The sequence below is a fragment of the Cetorhinus maximus genome, chromosome 25 (assembly GCF_964194155.1).
Source record: "Cetorhinus maximus chromosome 25, sCetMax3.hap1.1, whole genome shotgun sequence".
Lineage (NCBI taxonomy): Eukaryota > Metazoa > Chordata > Chondrichthyes > Lamniformes > Cetorhinidae > Cetorhinus > Cetorhinus maximus.
In genome coordinates this window covers 9,093,095-9,108,168 of record NC_135903.1, presented here as the reverse complement: position 1 = coordinate 9,108,168, position 15,074 = coordinate 9,093,095, and the positions used below count along the sequence as shown (strand labels likewise).

At 43.7% G+C, this 15,074-nt stretch overlaps 1 protein-coding gene across 10 annotated transcripts in view; it reads right to left on the bottom strand.

Moving 5' to 3' along the window:
- Positions 1 to 15,074, bottom strand: part of srcin1a (SRC kinase signaling inhibitor 1a) — a 382,976-nt gene that overhangs the window by 81,344 nt on the left and 286,558 nt on the right. For all 10 annotated transcript variants that reach the window (XM_078529401.1, XM_078529403.1, XM_078529405.1 and 7 more), the window contains 4 exons: positions 10,538 to 10,733; positions 7,245 to 7,443; positions 5,203 to 5,296; positions 3,198 to 4,048 (listed from right to left, as the gene is read on the bottom strand). In XM_078529401.1, the coding sequence (XP_078385527.1) occupies positions 3,198 to 4,048; positions 5,203 to 5,296; positions 7,245 to 7,443; positions 10,538 to 10,733 (1,340 nt within the window). The remainder of the gene's footprint in view (positions 1 to 3,197; positions 4,049 to 5,202; positions 5,297 to 7,244; positions 7,444 to 10,537; positions 10,734 to 15,074) is intronic.

Below are 15,074 nucleotides of genomic sequence, written 5' to 3'. Positions count from 1 at the left end.
CTTAATGTTTCCACCCAAGAAGTATCTGCAGTTCAGCTCTATCACTAATAGTACAACTCGGCCATCCTACAACACAATTATAATGAAAAACAGAAAAGCCCTCCAGCCCTAACTCCTCATCATCCTCCGCATGCTCCCCAAGCTCCAACCAAGCCATCTCATTTCACCCCCACATACCCAGGGTGGGCGGGGGGGTGGTGGTGGGCATGAGGGGCAAAAGGGAGTGAGTAGGAGGAATACCTTGGCATGGGGAAGCATGAGGATGACCTTTTTAAACTTACCTTTCAAAGCTTCCCTTATGCAGATTATGGTTCACAGCTTCTTGAAAAGTTGACCCGACTTCATGAAAATAGCAGGGGACCAGGACATGCCCATCCCTGCAATGGAGCCAGGTTGGGAGTGCAGGGTGCAGGCTCATGCCCCAAACTAGCCCAAACCCATAAAAAGGCTCTTCTGAAAATTGGAAACCCTGGGAATGAGTCGGGAATCCTAAAATCGAGTCCAGCTGCCATTTTTAAAGGGCCCTGAGTCATTCCAACTTGGTGAAAATCGAGGCCGGAGTGAGACAGAGAAACAAAGTTTGGAAGAGCAATTGAGTGAAAGACAAATTGAGTTGGAAAAACAGAGAAACATTAAAAATGAGAAACTGAATGAGACAAACCGGCAGAATGAGAGAGCAACTGAGTAAGAATGACAAAGCAAGAGAGATTAAGCAAGAGACGAATGAGTCAGTGAGAGATGCAGGGACTGGAGAGAGATGCAGACACACTGAGTTGAGAGATACAGTCAGAGTGAGACAGACAGACGTGAGTGAATAAGAGAGACAGAAATTGAGTAGGAGAGAAATCAAGAAAAAGAGTGGCAGGCTGAGTAAGGGAGGCAGAGAAAGATGAAGAGGCAGAGAGGGTAAGGATTGAACAAGTGTATCCCTGTAACAGTTGAATACTGAAGTCACACAGAGGAGGATGTAAGGAGTGGAGTGAGAATGTGGTAAAATTAAATAAACCAACACACTGCTGATCTGCTTGGTTGCTTCCTCTCAGGTAATTATTATTACAGGCTCCTTGAATACCAATAATCCAGGGATACAGAGCACTGCACAGTGCAAGAAGCTATCGTTAATTCCACTTTGTCACTAATAATCAGTAATGGAAATTAATGCTGCTGAACTTGCTCTTCCAAGTGAATCAAAAGTTTCAAGTCTCCACTGTGATGGTGATTAGTCTGAAGTTGCACGTGACCAAGGATGTGTTTCACATTTCTGACCCTGTGATCATATCCTCTCTATACAAGTACAAGAAAGTGAAGGAACTCTGTGGCACCAATGGGTCCTAGAGGTAGAGTCAAAGGGGGAAGAGGGGAGATAAAGAGAATGAGGCAGACACCTCAAATAATCTGGCCTCTGTTTTTGTAAAGTGAGATGAGGTGAGTCTATTAGCCATATAGAGCCCTTTAGGCACCGTGTCCATTAATGTTTTGCTGTTTTAATGGGTAATAGACAATGGGTAAAATGGTGCTACAATGTCCTCACAGGACAAGTTTTGAGCATTCTGACAAATACTGGGGCTACACAAACAGGACATTCTGCAGCAATGACTCACCTCCTGACTCCCCAGATCCTGCCCACCATCTACAAGACACGAGTCAGGGCTGTGACGGAATACCCAACACTACGCAAGAAGTTCAACACCATCCAGGACAAAGCAACCCACTTGATTGGCACCCCATCCACCACATTCACTTCCTCCACCACCGGCACACCCTGGCGGCAGTGTGTATCATCTATAAGATGTACTGCACCAACTCATCAGGGTTTCCACAAACTTTACCACCTAAAAGGACAAGGGCAGCAGAATTTTGGGAACACCACCACCTGGAAGTTCCCCTCCAAATCACACACCATCCTAACTTGGAATTTTTTGGCCGTTTCTTCACTGTCACTGGGTCAAAATCCTGGAACTCCCTCCCCAACAGCACTGTAGGTGCACCTACACTACATGGACTGCAGCGGTTCAAGAAGGCAGCTCACCACCACCTTCTCAAGGGCAAATAGAGATAGGCAATAAATGCTGGTCTAGCCAGCAATGCCCACCTCCCATGAATGATTAAATAAATTTTAAAAATAAAAGATTCCTATCAGGTTCCACATCAGAAATACTGAGGAAGAATTTGTACAATTGACTAATTGTAAATCCTTTCAGACTTCTGGGTGGGAGGATTTACATTTTTCCCATGTGGCAGTGCCATCATAAAACATGTTCTTTCATCTAGGAAAGTCATCCTGCTGTCTCTATGATGTTATTAGCATCCATTTCCCCACATTACTGGTGCACCGTGTCTGTAGTGTGTACTAGCCAAAGTTCCTGTGAATATTTATGCAGAACTTTCCCTCAGAAGATTGAATCAAAAGACTCGAGAGCTTCATTAATCCTCGCCTTCACTCTCAGGTCACAGAACTGTGAAATAATGCCTTTCATTGACACAACAAGAATATCACAGCCATGTAAACTGTAAACCACTCTCCATAATTCCTAATGTGTCCCCTCTACAGTTTACACTGCGGCAACTAGCTAAGGTTTCCTGGCAGCACCTCCCAAATCTGCCTCGTCCACCAAATAGGGCAACAAAGGGAGTGAGTACATAGAAATGCCACCACCTCCAAGTTACTCTCTAAGTCACAAGCCATCCTGACTTGGGCATATATCACCATCCCAACTGAGAGAAGGTAGTGGTGAGCTGTCTTCTTGAATCACTGCAGTCTGCGTGGCAAAGATGCCGCCAGGGAGGGAGTTCCAGGATTTTGATCCAACGGCAGTTAAGGAACAGCGATATAGTTCCAAGTTAGGATGGTGTATGGCTTGGAGGGAATGGTGATGTTCCCATGTCTCTGCTGCCCTTGTCCTCTAGGTGCAGGAGGTCAGAGGTTTGTAAGGTGCTGTCAAAGAAGCTGTGGTGAGTTGATGCAGCGGAGCTTGTAGATGGTACTCACTGCAGTGAGTCATACTCACTTTATTTCCTATGGCTTGTGGGTCAAAGCCACAAATTGCAAAATGTATTGGTTTCAGTTATACAGTTCATGCTGGGATTTGACCTCAATGATCTCCAGGTCACTAGGTGACCATAACCAAATTTTCAAAACTAAATAAGGACAACAGTTTGAAATTGCTGTATTGAATGAAAGTTGAATATTTCTTTACCTCGTTTCTGGGTCATTGACAGCCAGTGGAGAGCTGTACCCAGATGCTGGCCTCTCGGTTGCCCCTGTCCTCTCACTTGGTCCTGGAAGAGCTTCTGTTGCAGCGGCGGGATTGGCATTCCTGGATTTTGTCACTGTGGTCTCAATAACGACTGCGGTTCCTGGGTCCTTTCGGAATGATTGCCGCACTGGAGAGGACCTGCTGGGTGGCCCAGAGTAAGGGCTGTGCGGACTTTGCCCTTGTTGGATGTCCACCATTCTGCTGTCAGGAATTTTCTGAGGTGATGAAGGAGGCATTCTGTAGCCCAGCCCGGTGCCGTAAACGTCACTGTAAATCTGGGGGCTCGGTTTGTAAAAGGCGTCCTCCAGGTCACCCTGCAGTCCTGCAGCTGAATAAGTGCTGAGCGACCTCATCGAGCCACGTCGATAAAGACCTCCTGGGTAAGAGAAAGGGTCCTGTATTCCCGCTAGTGACTGTGTTGATGCGATACTTAGCCTCCCGTCATGCATCATGTTGTATGGGTCAGCGTACAAGCCTTCGTTTTTCATCAGCACCACATTCTTGTTGCTCATGTCTTCGTCTGGTTTAACGTCCCTCCGCTCCAAGATGGCACTAGGGCTCGGCGAGATGGGCTGGGAAGAGGGCATGCTACCCAGGCGTTCGGAGTGGTGAACCGGGCTCCCGGTGTAGGAAGGGGGACGCCCGCCGCTGTACGACATCCGGGAACGGGAAGGGGATGAGGATTGTAGCCCAGGCGTTGGGGAGCCTGACACCAAATGAGGGGAGCCAGAGGTGACATTGCTGAGGCGACGAGTGGGTGAAGATTCCCGAGATGTGTAAACCATTTCTCTCTGTTTAACAGGAAGAACATTGATTATTAGATCAGATGTCAAACCTGTGCCCAAGAGAAGTCAGGTACCTGAAAAAGGTTGGCTCTGAGACAATCCAAAATATTCAGAAGATCAATATGGATGAGGAAGACCATTTGTCCATCTTCATCCATTCAGAAAGAATCTACAGTTTACACATCATTCAGCTGCTTCCTAAACAAACCCAGGGGGTTTTACCTCAATGATACTTTCTGGAATTCCATGTGTGGAAGAGTCTTATTTTTTAAAGAATTTTCTGGCACTAGTCCTTTTGGGCCTGTGACTCCTTGTGAATTGAAATGTTTACAATGTACTTTTCCTCTATTGTTTAGCATCCCTCTGGCCTCTCTACGGTCCTACCTCAGTCACAGCCTGTCAAAGTTGGAAAGTCTCTCCAATCTGGATTTAGAACACAATCTCTGGATTATTAGTCCAGATTACCAATCCAGTAAAATAACAAGGACACCACTAATGTGCAATGTAAATGAGGTGCATCCAATAGCACATAAGTGTATTCCATGGGGAGAAAGGGACAAAGGAAGTGGGTAATAGATAACAGAGGACATCAAGCATCATCCCCGAGTCAGATTTACTTGCAATAAAATCAGCTTAAAGAAGTCAGAAACTGTTTCCTTAGAGCAAAGGCTTACTGTACTGATAATTACTCTTCAGTAATTATTAGCACTCCCATATGTAAATGGTAACCTTTGCTGTCAGATCCCTCAGATACAGATGTGGCTCTCAATGACTATTAGTTGAAGTGTTATTGTAGGATGGCAGTGAGTGGGACATCATCAGTATTCACCCCCCAAGCATCTCGTTAGTAATCAGCTTTTATTCATTAGCTTGTTTTCCTTCCTTTTGACAGTACCAATCTCCCTTGTCACATCATTTTACTACATCTTGAAGCATAACCTGTTCTCATTCATAATGGAATTCTTAATTGTTTTTTTGGAAAATGACTGGGTGATGTAGGTGGTGGGGCTGTTAAAAAGACATTCTGATGATGTGACAGAAGAATTATGATACTTAGGGATAGGATTCAATGGACCAAATGGCATTTACCTATCCTTGGCTTTTCTTATATGTTTACGTGGGAGATTGCCTAACGGTTCAAAAGGTTTTCAATGTCTTACCCTCAGGTCTCCATTTGCGATATGGGAAGCGGGATATGGTGCATAGACTGGATCTTTCCTGAAAATTTTTATTATACTTCGATCTTGGATATCCCTGGAAGAGAAAAAATGAGTGGTGAGATATTGTGGAGCTAAAAAGACAACATTCCTGATAGTTTGTTTCTGTCCACTTGTTACTGAAGTTTCCTGGCATTTCATTCTTGCCCTAACAGGATGTATAAGCTTCAGATTCTGCAAATACAAAGTGCGGATTCTAACTGGTTCCTTAGAACGGAGGCTTACACTTCTGATAATCACTCTTCAGCAATTATTAGCACTCTCAAAATGTAAATGGTAGCCTCTGCTGTCAGATCCCTCAGATATAGATGTGGCTCTCAATGAATATTAGTTGAAGTGTTATTGTAGGATGACAGTAAGTGGGGCATCATCAGTATTCACTTCCCAAGCACCTCATTAGTAATCAGCTTTTATTCATTAGCTTGTTTCCCTTCCTTTTGGGCTGAGTGAAGGGGTTTAGTGGTGGGAGCAGAACAGTATTCTTCCGAGGGTCACTACTGAGTACATTGCGGTGTTGAATCTCGTATTGCTCAAATATGTGACTTGGCCACAGTGTATTAAGAGTCAGAGCTAATCCAATCGAAGAAAGGAAGATTTGATCTAATGTGGATATCACTGGAACCCAAGAACATGGCCTAGTCCCCCTTGCCTCCATCCCCTCCTCCATAGCCAGTTCCTCATTGTTGAGCTTGAGCAGTTCAAATGGTTGAGCCTTGCCTTTCCCAGGTCATATCCTTCTGAAAATCACAATCAAAGAAACATACAATCTTGGAATGGCCTTTCAGCCCATCATATCTGTACCAGCTTTTTGAAAGAGCTGTCCAATTAGTCCCACCCAATCCTTCCCCAAAGCCCTGCAAATCTTTCCTTTGCAATCAATCCCTTTTGAAAGTTACTATTGAATCTGTTTCCACTGCCCTTTTTGGCTGTATTGTAGCATTAGTGATCTGCCTAAGGCAGGTCCTCTGTTCAATTCTCCATACCTCACGGACTTGCGCTTTCCCCTTCAGTTGCTCATAGGAGCCTCCCATTTTCAATTTCAATGAACAATATGACTAGGTTAAAGAATCCATGAGATGGTTTCCTGTTGCCTTCCTCCTATGTGCTTAAAGGAAACAAGTTCTCTTCCTGAAGGATCCTCTGTCCGTAAGCAGGTGGTATCCCTCAAGGTTTTACCTCATCGGCCATTACCACCGAAAATTTGCTGGCTCCACTGTTAGCTATGGCTCATAACCCTAACCATGGGATCCTTAGCTGGGCCTGGAGTGACTCACAAAAGGGCTGGGATGACCACTCCCAAGGTCTCAAATGACTGTGCTTTCCTGTGTATTCAGGCGGTGTATTCAGGTTAAAACAATTTAACCCATAGAAAAAAATCTTTTCCATTCCCCCTGCACCCTTCTTCTTTTGTTAATTATCTGAAATGTGTCCTCTAGTCACCAAGCCTTTTGTCACTGAAAACAGCTTCTCCCTCTCTGTTTCATCATAGCGCAGCACTTCATAAACTTACACCATATTCAATCTCCCTTTATTCTTATCTGCTCTAAGGAAGCAATCCATTTCTCCAGTCTTCCCACAGAACAAGTTCCTCACCCCTGGCTCAGTGTCAAAATTTTGTTTGAATCACCCTAGGACATGTTAAAAGTGCTACATAAATGTAAGTTGCTGTTGTTGTCCTGTAACAATGAGACACATTCAAGCCAACAACTGGCATTGAGTGACAGAGCATTCATTCTCTACTAAGCTTTCTGGTTTACTTACTGGATATTCAGTCTTGACAATTTCGATGTCATTTATGATGACTGTTTGGAAATGTCAACTGTCCTTTGAGTCATTGGGTACAAGGCTGACCTGAGCACAGGTGGAATCTGTTACTATGGAGCAGGTTAGACCATTTATTTCAACAACAAAAAATCACTAAGCATTTGATAAATCTCTGAAGCTTTCAGTCAAGATACTACTTAAGGGGAACTGGCTCTTTGTACCTTACATCTTCCAGTTCATAAAAGACGTTTCTTGTCTCATCCTTGATGAGGATAACAGTATTAGGTGACTTTAGCATTCCTATTGTGAGTTTCTGGGGGAACATGTGGACAATCAGAGCATACAAAGTATCCAGGCTGCTGATTTCATGAGTAACGTGGACACGTCTGGTTTCATCACCATACTGGAGGAAGAGTACCCCTGCCGGAACAAGAGAACATACATATCAATCAGAAATATATCCTTAGCATAATCACAATCATAAATCACACCCTGGGCATAAGCTCTGCTTTATACTTAAGTAAACTTGACATCTCTCACATAATTTTCTCTCCTTCGCCTTCATGTGTGAAATGAAACAGGAAATGTTGGTTCAGTACTCCACCAAAGGGAATCGTAGTCCAACCGGGCTCTTCTCTTAACTAATGTAGAGCCCCACTTGTCATTTCTGCACGCCTCTGACCTCTATAATGTAGCAAACCTGTTGTGTTCTCAATGAAGACTATCATTGGTGTTAATCACTTGAATTCTCAATGAAGGCTATCATTTGTGTTAATCAATTGAATTCTCAGTGAAGGCTATCATTGGTGTTAATCAGTTGAATTCTCAGTGAAGGCTATCATTGGTGTTAATCAGTTGAATTCTCAGTGAAGACTACCATTGGTGTTAATCAGTTGAGTTCTCAGTGAAGACTATCATTGGTGTTAATCAGCTGAGTTTTCAGTGAAGACTATCATTGGTTTTAACCTGTTCAGTTTCTGTTGAAGACCATGATTGGTTAGGTGCAGTTTACTCTTTCGTTTCCACAAGGTCTTTGCTGTACTACTTGGCACACTGGAAGTTCCTGCTCTCAAGTTCATTAACAACCCATAACTAGCTGCAATTGCAGCAAGGGCCATCCTTCATTTTCATATCTAATCTGGTGAATCCTTCCTGTGTACTGTGGAAACTCTCCCTCCAACAATGCAGCTAAGTTCAAGTACCCAAGGTGTGGGGACTTGTAGAGTTGATTAGAGTTTTAGCTTCCGGAATGGAGTGTCTGATAAGATTGTACAAGAAAATATCCAGAAATCATTTCAGTAACAGCTGGATGCACTGATGGGGGGATTTCTGGATGGATGTGCCAAGATGAGCTGAATAACTTTCCCCTTCTTTACCTGTCTGATCCTCAGCCTAGTAGCAACATTAGGAACAGGAGGAGGTCATTCAGGCCCTTGAGCCTGCTCCACCATTCAATTAGATCATTGCTGATCTATATTCATTTAACCACCATAGCTCCATATCTCTTAATATTCTGACCTAACAAAAATCAGTCTCAGCTTTGAAATCTTTTTCTGGCCAGGCCAGGTAAGGATGGCAGGTTTCCTTCCCTAAAGGACATTAGTGAACCAAATGATAGTTTCATGGTCACCATTACTGAAACTAGCTTTCAATTCCAGATTTTATGAATTGAATTCCACCAACTGCTGCGTTGGGATTTGAACCCATGTCCCCAGAGCATTAACCTGGACCTCTGGATTACTAACCCAGTGACATTTGCCACCATCTCCCTCAATTATCCAAGCTACAATTGTACCAGAATCCACAGCCTTTTCGAGGGAGAGTACTGTCCTTCATCTGAAAAAGTGTTTCCTGATTTCACTCCTGAATAGCCTAGCTCTAATTTTAAGTTTACGTTCTCTTAAGGGAATTCTGTCTCTTCATGTACCCTAATGAATCGTTTAGACATTTTAAATACCTCAATCAGATCATCACTCAATCTTCTAAACCCAATGGAATACAGACCAATTTATAAAATCTTGCCTCATAGTTTAACCCTTTATATCCTGGCATTTCATTCAGTTGAGTCTGTCCTGCACCCGCTTCAAGACCAATATAATTCTTCTGCGGTCCAATGCCCAAAACTGAGTGCACTTAATCCAGATGGGGGTCTGACCAAGGTTCTGTACTAGTGAAGCATAAACAAAAACTTGCATCTTTAACAAAGTAAAATGTCACGAGGTGGTCCACAGGAGCATAATCAGACAAAAAAAACAGTGAGTCACAGAGTCAAAAACCCAGTGAATTACCATTCCAGGTGGTCTCACTATTACAAAGTACTGCAGATGCTGGAAATCTGAAATAAAAACAGAAAATGCTGGAAATACTCAGCAGATTAGGTAGCACCTGCCGAGAAAGAAAGAAAGTTAATGTTTCAGGTCAATGACCTTTCATCAGAACTATTTAATCATTACCTTTTCAGTAGGGGGCATATCATGAAAATATAATTATTCTCATAATACTATTAAGATTTATTATAAAGGTAGGTTAGTAGTGGGGTTTGGATAGTTTCTCTGTGTGTATGTGGGATTTAATTGAATTGGAGACAGCTAGTCTGGAGGCTTTGAGTCATCAGCAAGAAGCTAGGTTTGAAATGCTAAATACCTAAATGTCGCTGAAGTTTTAGAATGTGAGGCGTGAGGGAAATTTTCATTTTTAGGTAAATTAGAGTAGTTTGAATTTCAAAGAGATGATAAGATATTACACCTGGCCAGAAGAAGCTAAGCCAAACAGTGTGCTTATTTCTCCCAAAGGTCACTGATAAAATTAGTACTATGAAAATATTTATATTATGAGAAATGTAAAGTTCCAAAGACATATCGGAATAACAGAATTAGCATTAAAAAGGGAGAAACATGTATAAAGGAGATGAGGCTATGTGTCAGAGGGGAAGGCATCCTAAGTTCTAACACAAGTGTGAAAAGCCTCCAGCCACTGTGCATCAAGCTGCTATCTACAGGAACTGAAGCTGAGAAAACTCACTTTGAATATCATTGTCCAGGGTATCTATGTGATTTTACTGTTGCCTTAATGGAGGTGTAACTGGGAGCTAGATTAATTAGGGGTTTTAAGAGTTATTATAGTAGTAATTTGTAGATCTATGTATATGCTTGAAATCTTTTCTTTTGTTAATAAATGTTTAATTTAGTTTTCTAAAAACCTCTGAGGTCATGGTAGTCTTATTACTTCTGAATTCAGGGCACACATCTCAAAACAAAATACAAACTGCAAAAGTTGTGACCGTGTGAGCAAGTTTCCCTCGTGGATTTGATCCACCTGGCACACATCATCTGTCACGTCATAACAGGGCAGAAGAAAGTTAAATTACACTGCCAGCTTGTCATTATCATCAATGGGTGCAAGTCCTGTGAAATGACCAAAGTGTTGGTTGCCCACGACAGCATCAATCTAACTAAGTGAAAAGGAGAGCTGATGCAGTCTCTCCCACTGATAGGCGCAGCAGGAATCAGCTTACCTGGCGAGCGAAGTTTGGTCTGGCTCGTGGACCTAGAAAGGGGCAGACTCTGTCGGAAACGGTTAGACCGGGTGAAACCGATTGGGACTTCTGCCTCTGACATGGTTTCCAAGGACTCTGCCGATGCGAACGGTAGTTTGGCTGCCTGGTCTGCCAGTCCAGATTGCTGGCTCTGGGAATGTCTGGGGCTCCGAGTCTGTTCAAGGAAATAAGAGACAGAACATTAACTAGATGTCGCCACACCTGCCTCTGGCCCAAACAGCATGAGGCACTTCTGTATATCGGCCATATCTTAGTCCAATTTCAGGGGAACGTGCTCATGCGTCACATTCCCGTTTTCTTATTTGGACTGTTAAACTGATCGCACACGGATTATGGGTCTGCGATGCCACGTCAAGAAGGAAACCATGCTGAGTTACGCTAGAGATTACAGGGAAGTTTAACTGGACTAGATATATAAATACCATGGCAACAGCAGCCAGTGAGAGGCTAGGAATCCTGTGGTGGGTAACGCACCTCCTGACTCCCCCAAATCTGTCCACCATCTCCAAGGGACAAGTCAGGAGTGTGACGGAATACTCTCTGCTTGCCTGGATGAGTGCAGCTCCAGCAACACTCAAGAAGCTCAACTCAAGATGCAGGACAAAGAAGCACGCTTGATTGGCCACCATCTTAAACATTCGCTCCCTCCATCACCGACGCACAGTGTGTACCATCTACAAGGTGCACTGCAGCAATTCACCAAGGTTCCTTCAACAGCACCTTCAAAACCTGCGACCTAGGAAGACATGGACAGGAAATGCATGGAAACACCACCACCTGAGTTTCTCTCCAAGTCACACGCCACCCTGACTTAGAAATATATCGCTGTTCCTTCACTGTCGTTGCATCAAAATCCTGGAAGTCCCTCCCTAACAGCATTGTGGGTGTACCTACACCACATGGACTGCAACGGTTCAAGAAGGCAGTTCACCACCACCTTCTGATGCACAATTAGAGATGGGCAATAAATGCTGGCCTAGCCAGTGATGCCCTTACCCCGAGAATGAATAAAGAAAAAAAACTCAGCCCTTCGAGCCTGCTCTGCCATTTGATAAGATCGTGGTTAATTTGATAGGGGCCTCCTTCACTGTTGCCGGGTCAAAATCCTGGAACTCCCTCTCTAACAGCACTGTGGATGTACCTACACCACATGGAAATATATCTTCTTGCAGCTGTTCAAGAAGGCAGCTTACCACCACTTTCTCAAGGGCAATTAGGCATGGGCAATAAATGCTGGCCTTGCTGGCAACGCTCACATCTCAGGAACAAATGAAAAAATTACGCAATTTTAACCTAACTTGCCAGCCGGGAAGCCCATGGGAATGGGTGGAGTCCGGTTTTACATCCATGCCTGATATTGTTCTGGAGGGTAAAATCGGATGGGGTGTTAATACCAGTGTTGCACCTAACCCTGTCAGTTTCCAGATGGAAAATGATTCTATTTGTTTCCAACAGTTGCTGGCACTCCAGTCCCATTGCTGCCTGCAGCTCCGTTCAGAGGAATGCAGGTCACCAGGACCAAAATTATCCTAAACTTATCCAGGAGGCATTCAGAATAGCTGATCAGAGACAAATATGTAACACAGCTGAAATAGGTTCACAGTGCAGTTCAATCATTATTTAGGAAGTAAAAATTTCTGCTTGAAGAGTGAAGAAACCAGGCACCCAATAGCTAACCCCATCCAGTCAAAGGCAGATCCTTCTAATCACTATTTCTTTCATTCCATCATTTTTAATGCATTTGTGCACAGATTGAATGTATCAAGTTTCATGTTTTCTTTTTTTTAAAAAAGAAATTCACAGACTTGACCTCCCACCGTTCCTGTCATCATTTTCTCCCATCCCTCCTAAGGATTGTGATTTGCAGTTAAAAATAAAGGGTCTCCAATTTAAGACAGAAATGAGGAGAATTGTTTTCTCTCATAGGGTCATCGTCTGTGGAATTCTCTTCCCCAGAGAGTAGTGGAAGCTGGGTCATTGAATATTTTTAAGGCTGAGTTAGATAGGTTCTTGTTTGACAAGGGCATCAAACGGTATCGGGGGCAGGCAGGAAGGTAGAGTTGAGGCCTCTATCAAATCAGCCACGATCTTATCAAATAGCGGAGCAGGCTCGAGGGCCGTTTTCTTTCTTTATTCTTTCATGGAGTAAGGGCATCGCTGGCTAGGCCAGCATTTATTGTCCATCCCTAATTGCCCCTTGAGAAAGTGGTGGTGAGCTGCCTTCTTGAACTGCCGCAGTCCCTGTGGCGTAGGTACACCCACAGTACTGTTAGGGAGGGAGTTCCAGGATTTTGATCCAGCAACAGTGAAGGAACGGCGATATATTTCCAAGTCAGGATGGTGTGTGACGTGGAGGGGAACTTGCAGGTGGTGATGTTCCCATACATCTGCTGCCCTTGCCCTTCTAGGTAGTAGAGGTCACGGGTTTGGAGAGTGCTGTCGAAGGAATAGCTGTTGAATGGCCTACTCCTGCTCCTAATTCATATGTTTGGAAATTGCCATTTATATTTGGGAGCTTCAGAAATCCTGTGCCAGACTCAATAACTGCTGTTTAACCAGTTCAATGGTAGCCTTTAATTGCCACAATCATTTCAAATCCTGTCAATGCAATTCAAGCATTAGAATAGTTACTTCCTCTTCCATCATTGGTTGAAGACTCTTTGAGGAGTAAAAATGAATTATTTTGCTGCATAAATAATATTTGAGCAGTGTCTGAACAAGTAGCAAGGAAGTGTAGCTCACCTGGATACTGTCTGTACTCTATCCTCTGAGTCTGTGTTATTACTGAGACTCAGCTCTGCTCTTCTTTGACATCAGAGATTGATCCTTAAGTCATGACTCCCCAAATCCTCTCCAAATTGTCCTCAAAACTACTTCACCTTCCCCTTCCTCTCTTGTCTTCCTAGACAGAACTCTTCACCCATTCCATTGTTGCCCCACAATTTCCCTCTTTTCCCACTCAGTATCCACCACCATTTTGTGAAGTCCTCTGAGACATTTCTTCATATGAAGAGCAAGGTATAAGAAAGAAAATTTGCACTAATATGGTAACTTTCACCACCTCTTGTACCATCCTGAAGCATTTCACAGCCAATGGAGTAATTTTGAAGTGTAGTCACTGTTGTAATTGAGGAAACGCAGCAGGTAATTTGTGTGCAGAAGACTCCCACAAACAGCACCGAGATAAATTATCAGATAATCTACTTTAGTGATATTGGTTGAAGAATAAATATTGGCAGAATTCCCAGGGAGAACTCCTGCCCATCTCTGAGTCATAAATCACAAAAGGTCATTCAGCCCAGCATACTTGTGCCAGCTCGTTGGAAGAGCAGCCTAATTAGTCTCCACACCCCTGCTCTTTTCCCATAGATTAGTGCCATGTGGTTTTTTACATGTGCCTGAGAGGACTGATGGTGCCTCAGTTCAACATCTCATCCGAAAGGGAGTGTTGCATTCCACTGGTACAGCACTGGGGTGCTAGCCTCGATCAGCTGCTCAAATCTCTGAAGTGGGACTTGTGACCATGAAAAGAAGCATTTAAATGTAAGTTCTTTCTTTGTAACCAGACTCCCTCAGAGGGTCAGTTGACTGAGCTTTATAGCCTGAAAGGATCAGATCTACTTCTGTGCTGATCTGACATGTCTAGGATGCTGCAACTTGTAGTATAAAGGGTTAATGTTAAATGTGCAAATATATAGTCTATATCATCACCGATGTCAGATCACATGATAAAAGAGCATGGAGAGAGATAGTTCTATGTAAAGCCTCATGCAGAGTGTACATTGTAAATAGTTAGCATGATGTTCAATAAGAGATAGAGTTTGCTAACAACATCACCTCCAGCATTGTCTGTGGTCCAGATCCACAACTACCACATCTAATACCGAAACAACAACAACAAACAACTGAGCCAAGTGCCCCTCGACTAGCGAGGGCAAGGCCTCTTCCTGGGTGCCTGCTTCTGATCACTTGCTGGTCACTCCTGCTGGGGGTTGCAGTGTGTGGTCAGGTTTGGGATAAATAGTGATGCTCTTCATGGTTGATCAGCCTATGACTGTTCAGGCTGACAAAAAAATAAGCATCCAGTGCCCATGGCCGAGTTCATCAGGGGAGGGAAAGAAACTGAGGAAGGTGGAGCTTTAAAAAAGTGCAAAATATTTAAGAGCTAATGTCAGCCTCCAGGGAAGGAGAGAGATCATGAGTGTCTGGTCTGAGATGCCCTTAGTTTTAGGGAGGGATAGCTATATCCTCACCCAATGGGAGAAAAGGAAAATTAGTAAATAAAGGAGACTCTGCTTTGGTTACTCTTCCAGTTGAGGACATGTCTTCAGGGTGAGTGCCAGAGTGAGGGAGATGGTGAAGGAAGAGTAAGAGGTCGAAGGAATAGGCATGGAAAAAGGGAGGTTGGGGGGGTGAGTACAAGGGAGTGGGAATGGGGAAGGGCGAGGCTCATGATGAGGGTGAGGACCAGGGCAAGGATGAGGAGGAAGATGAC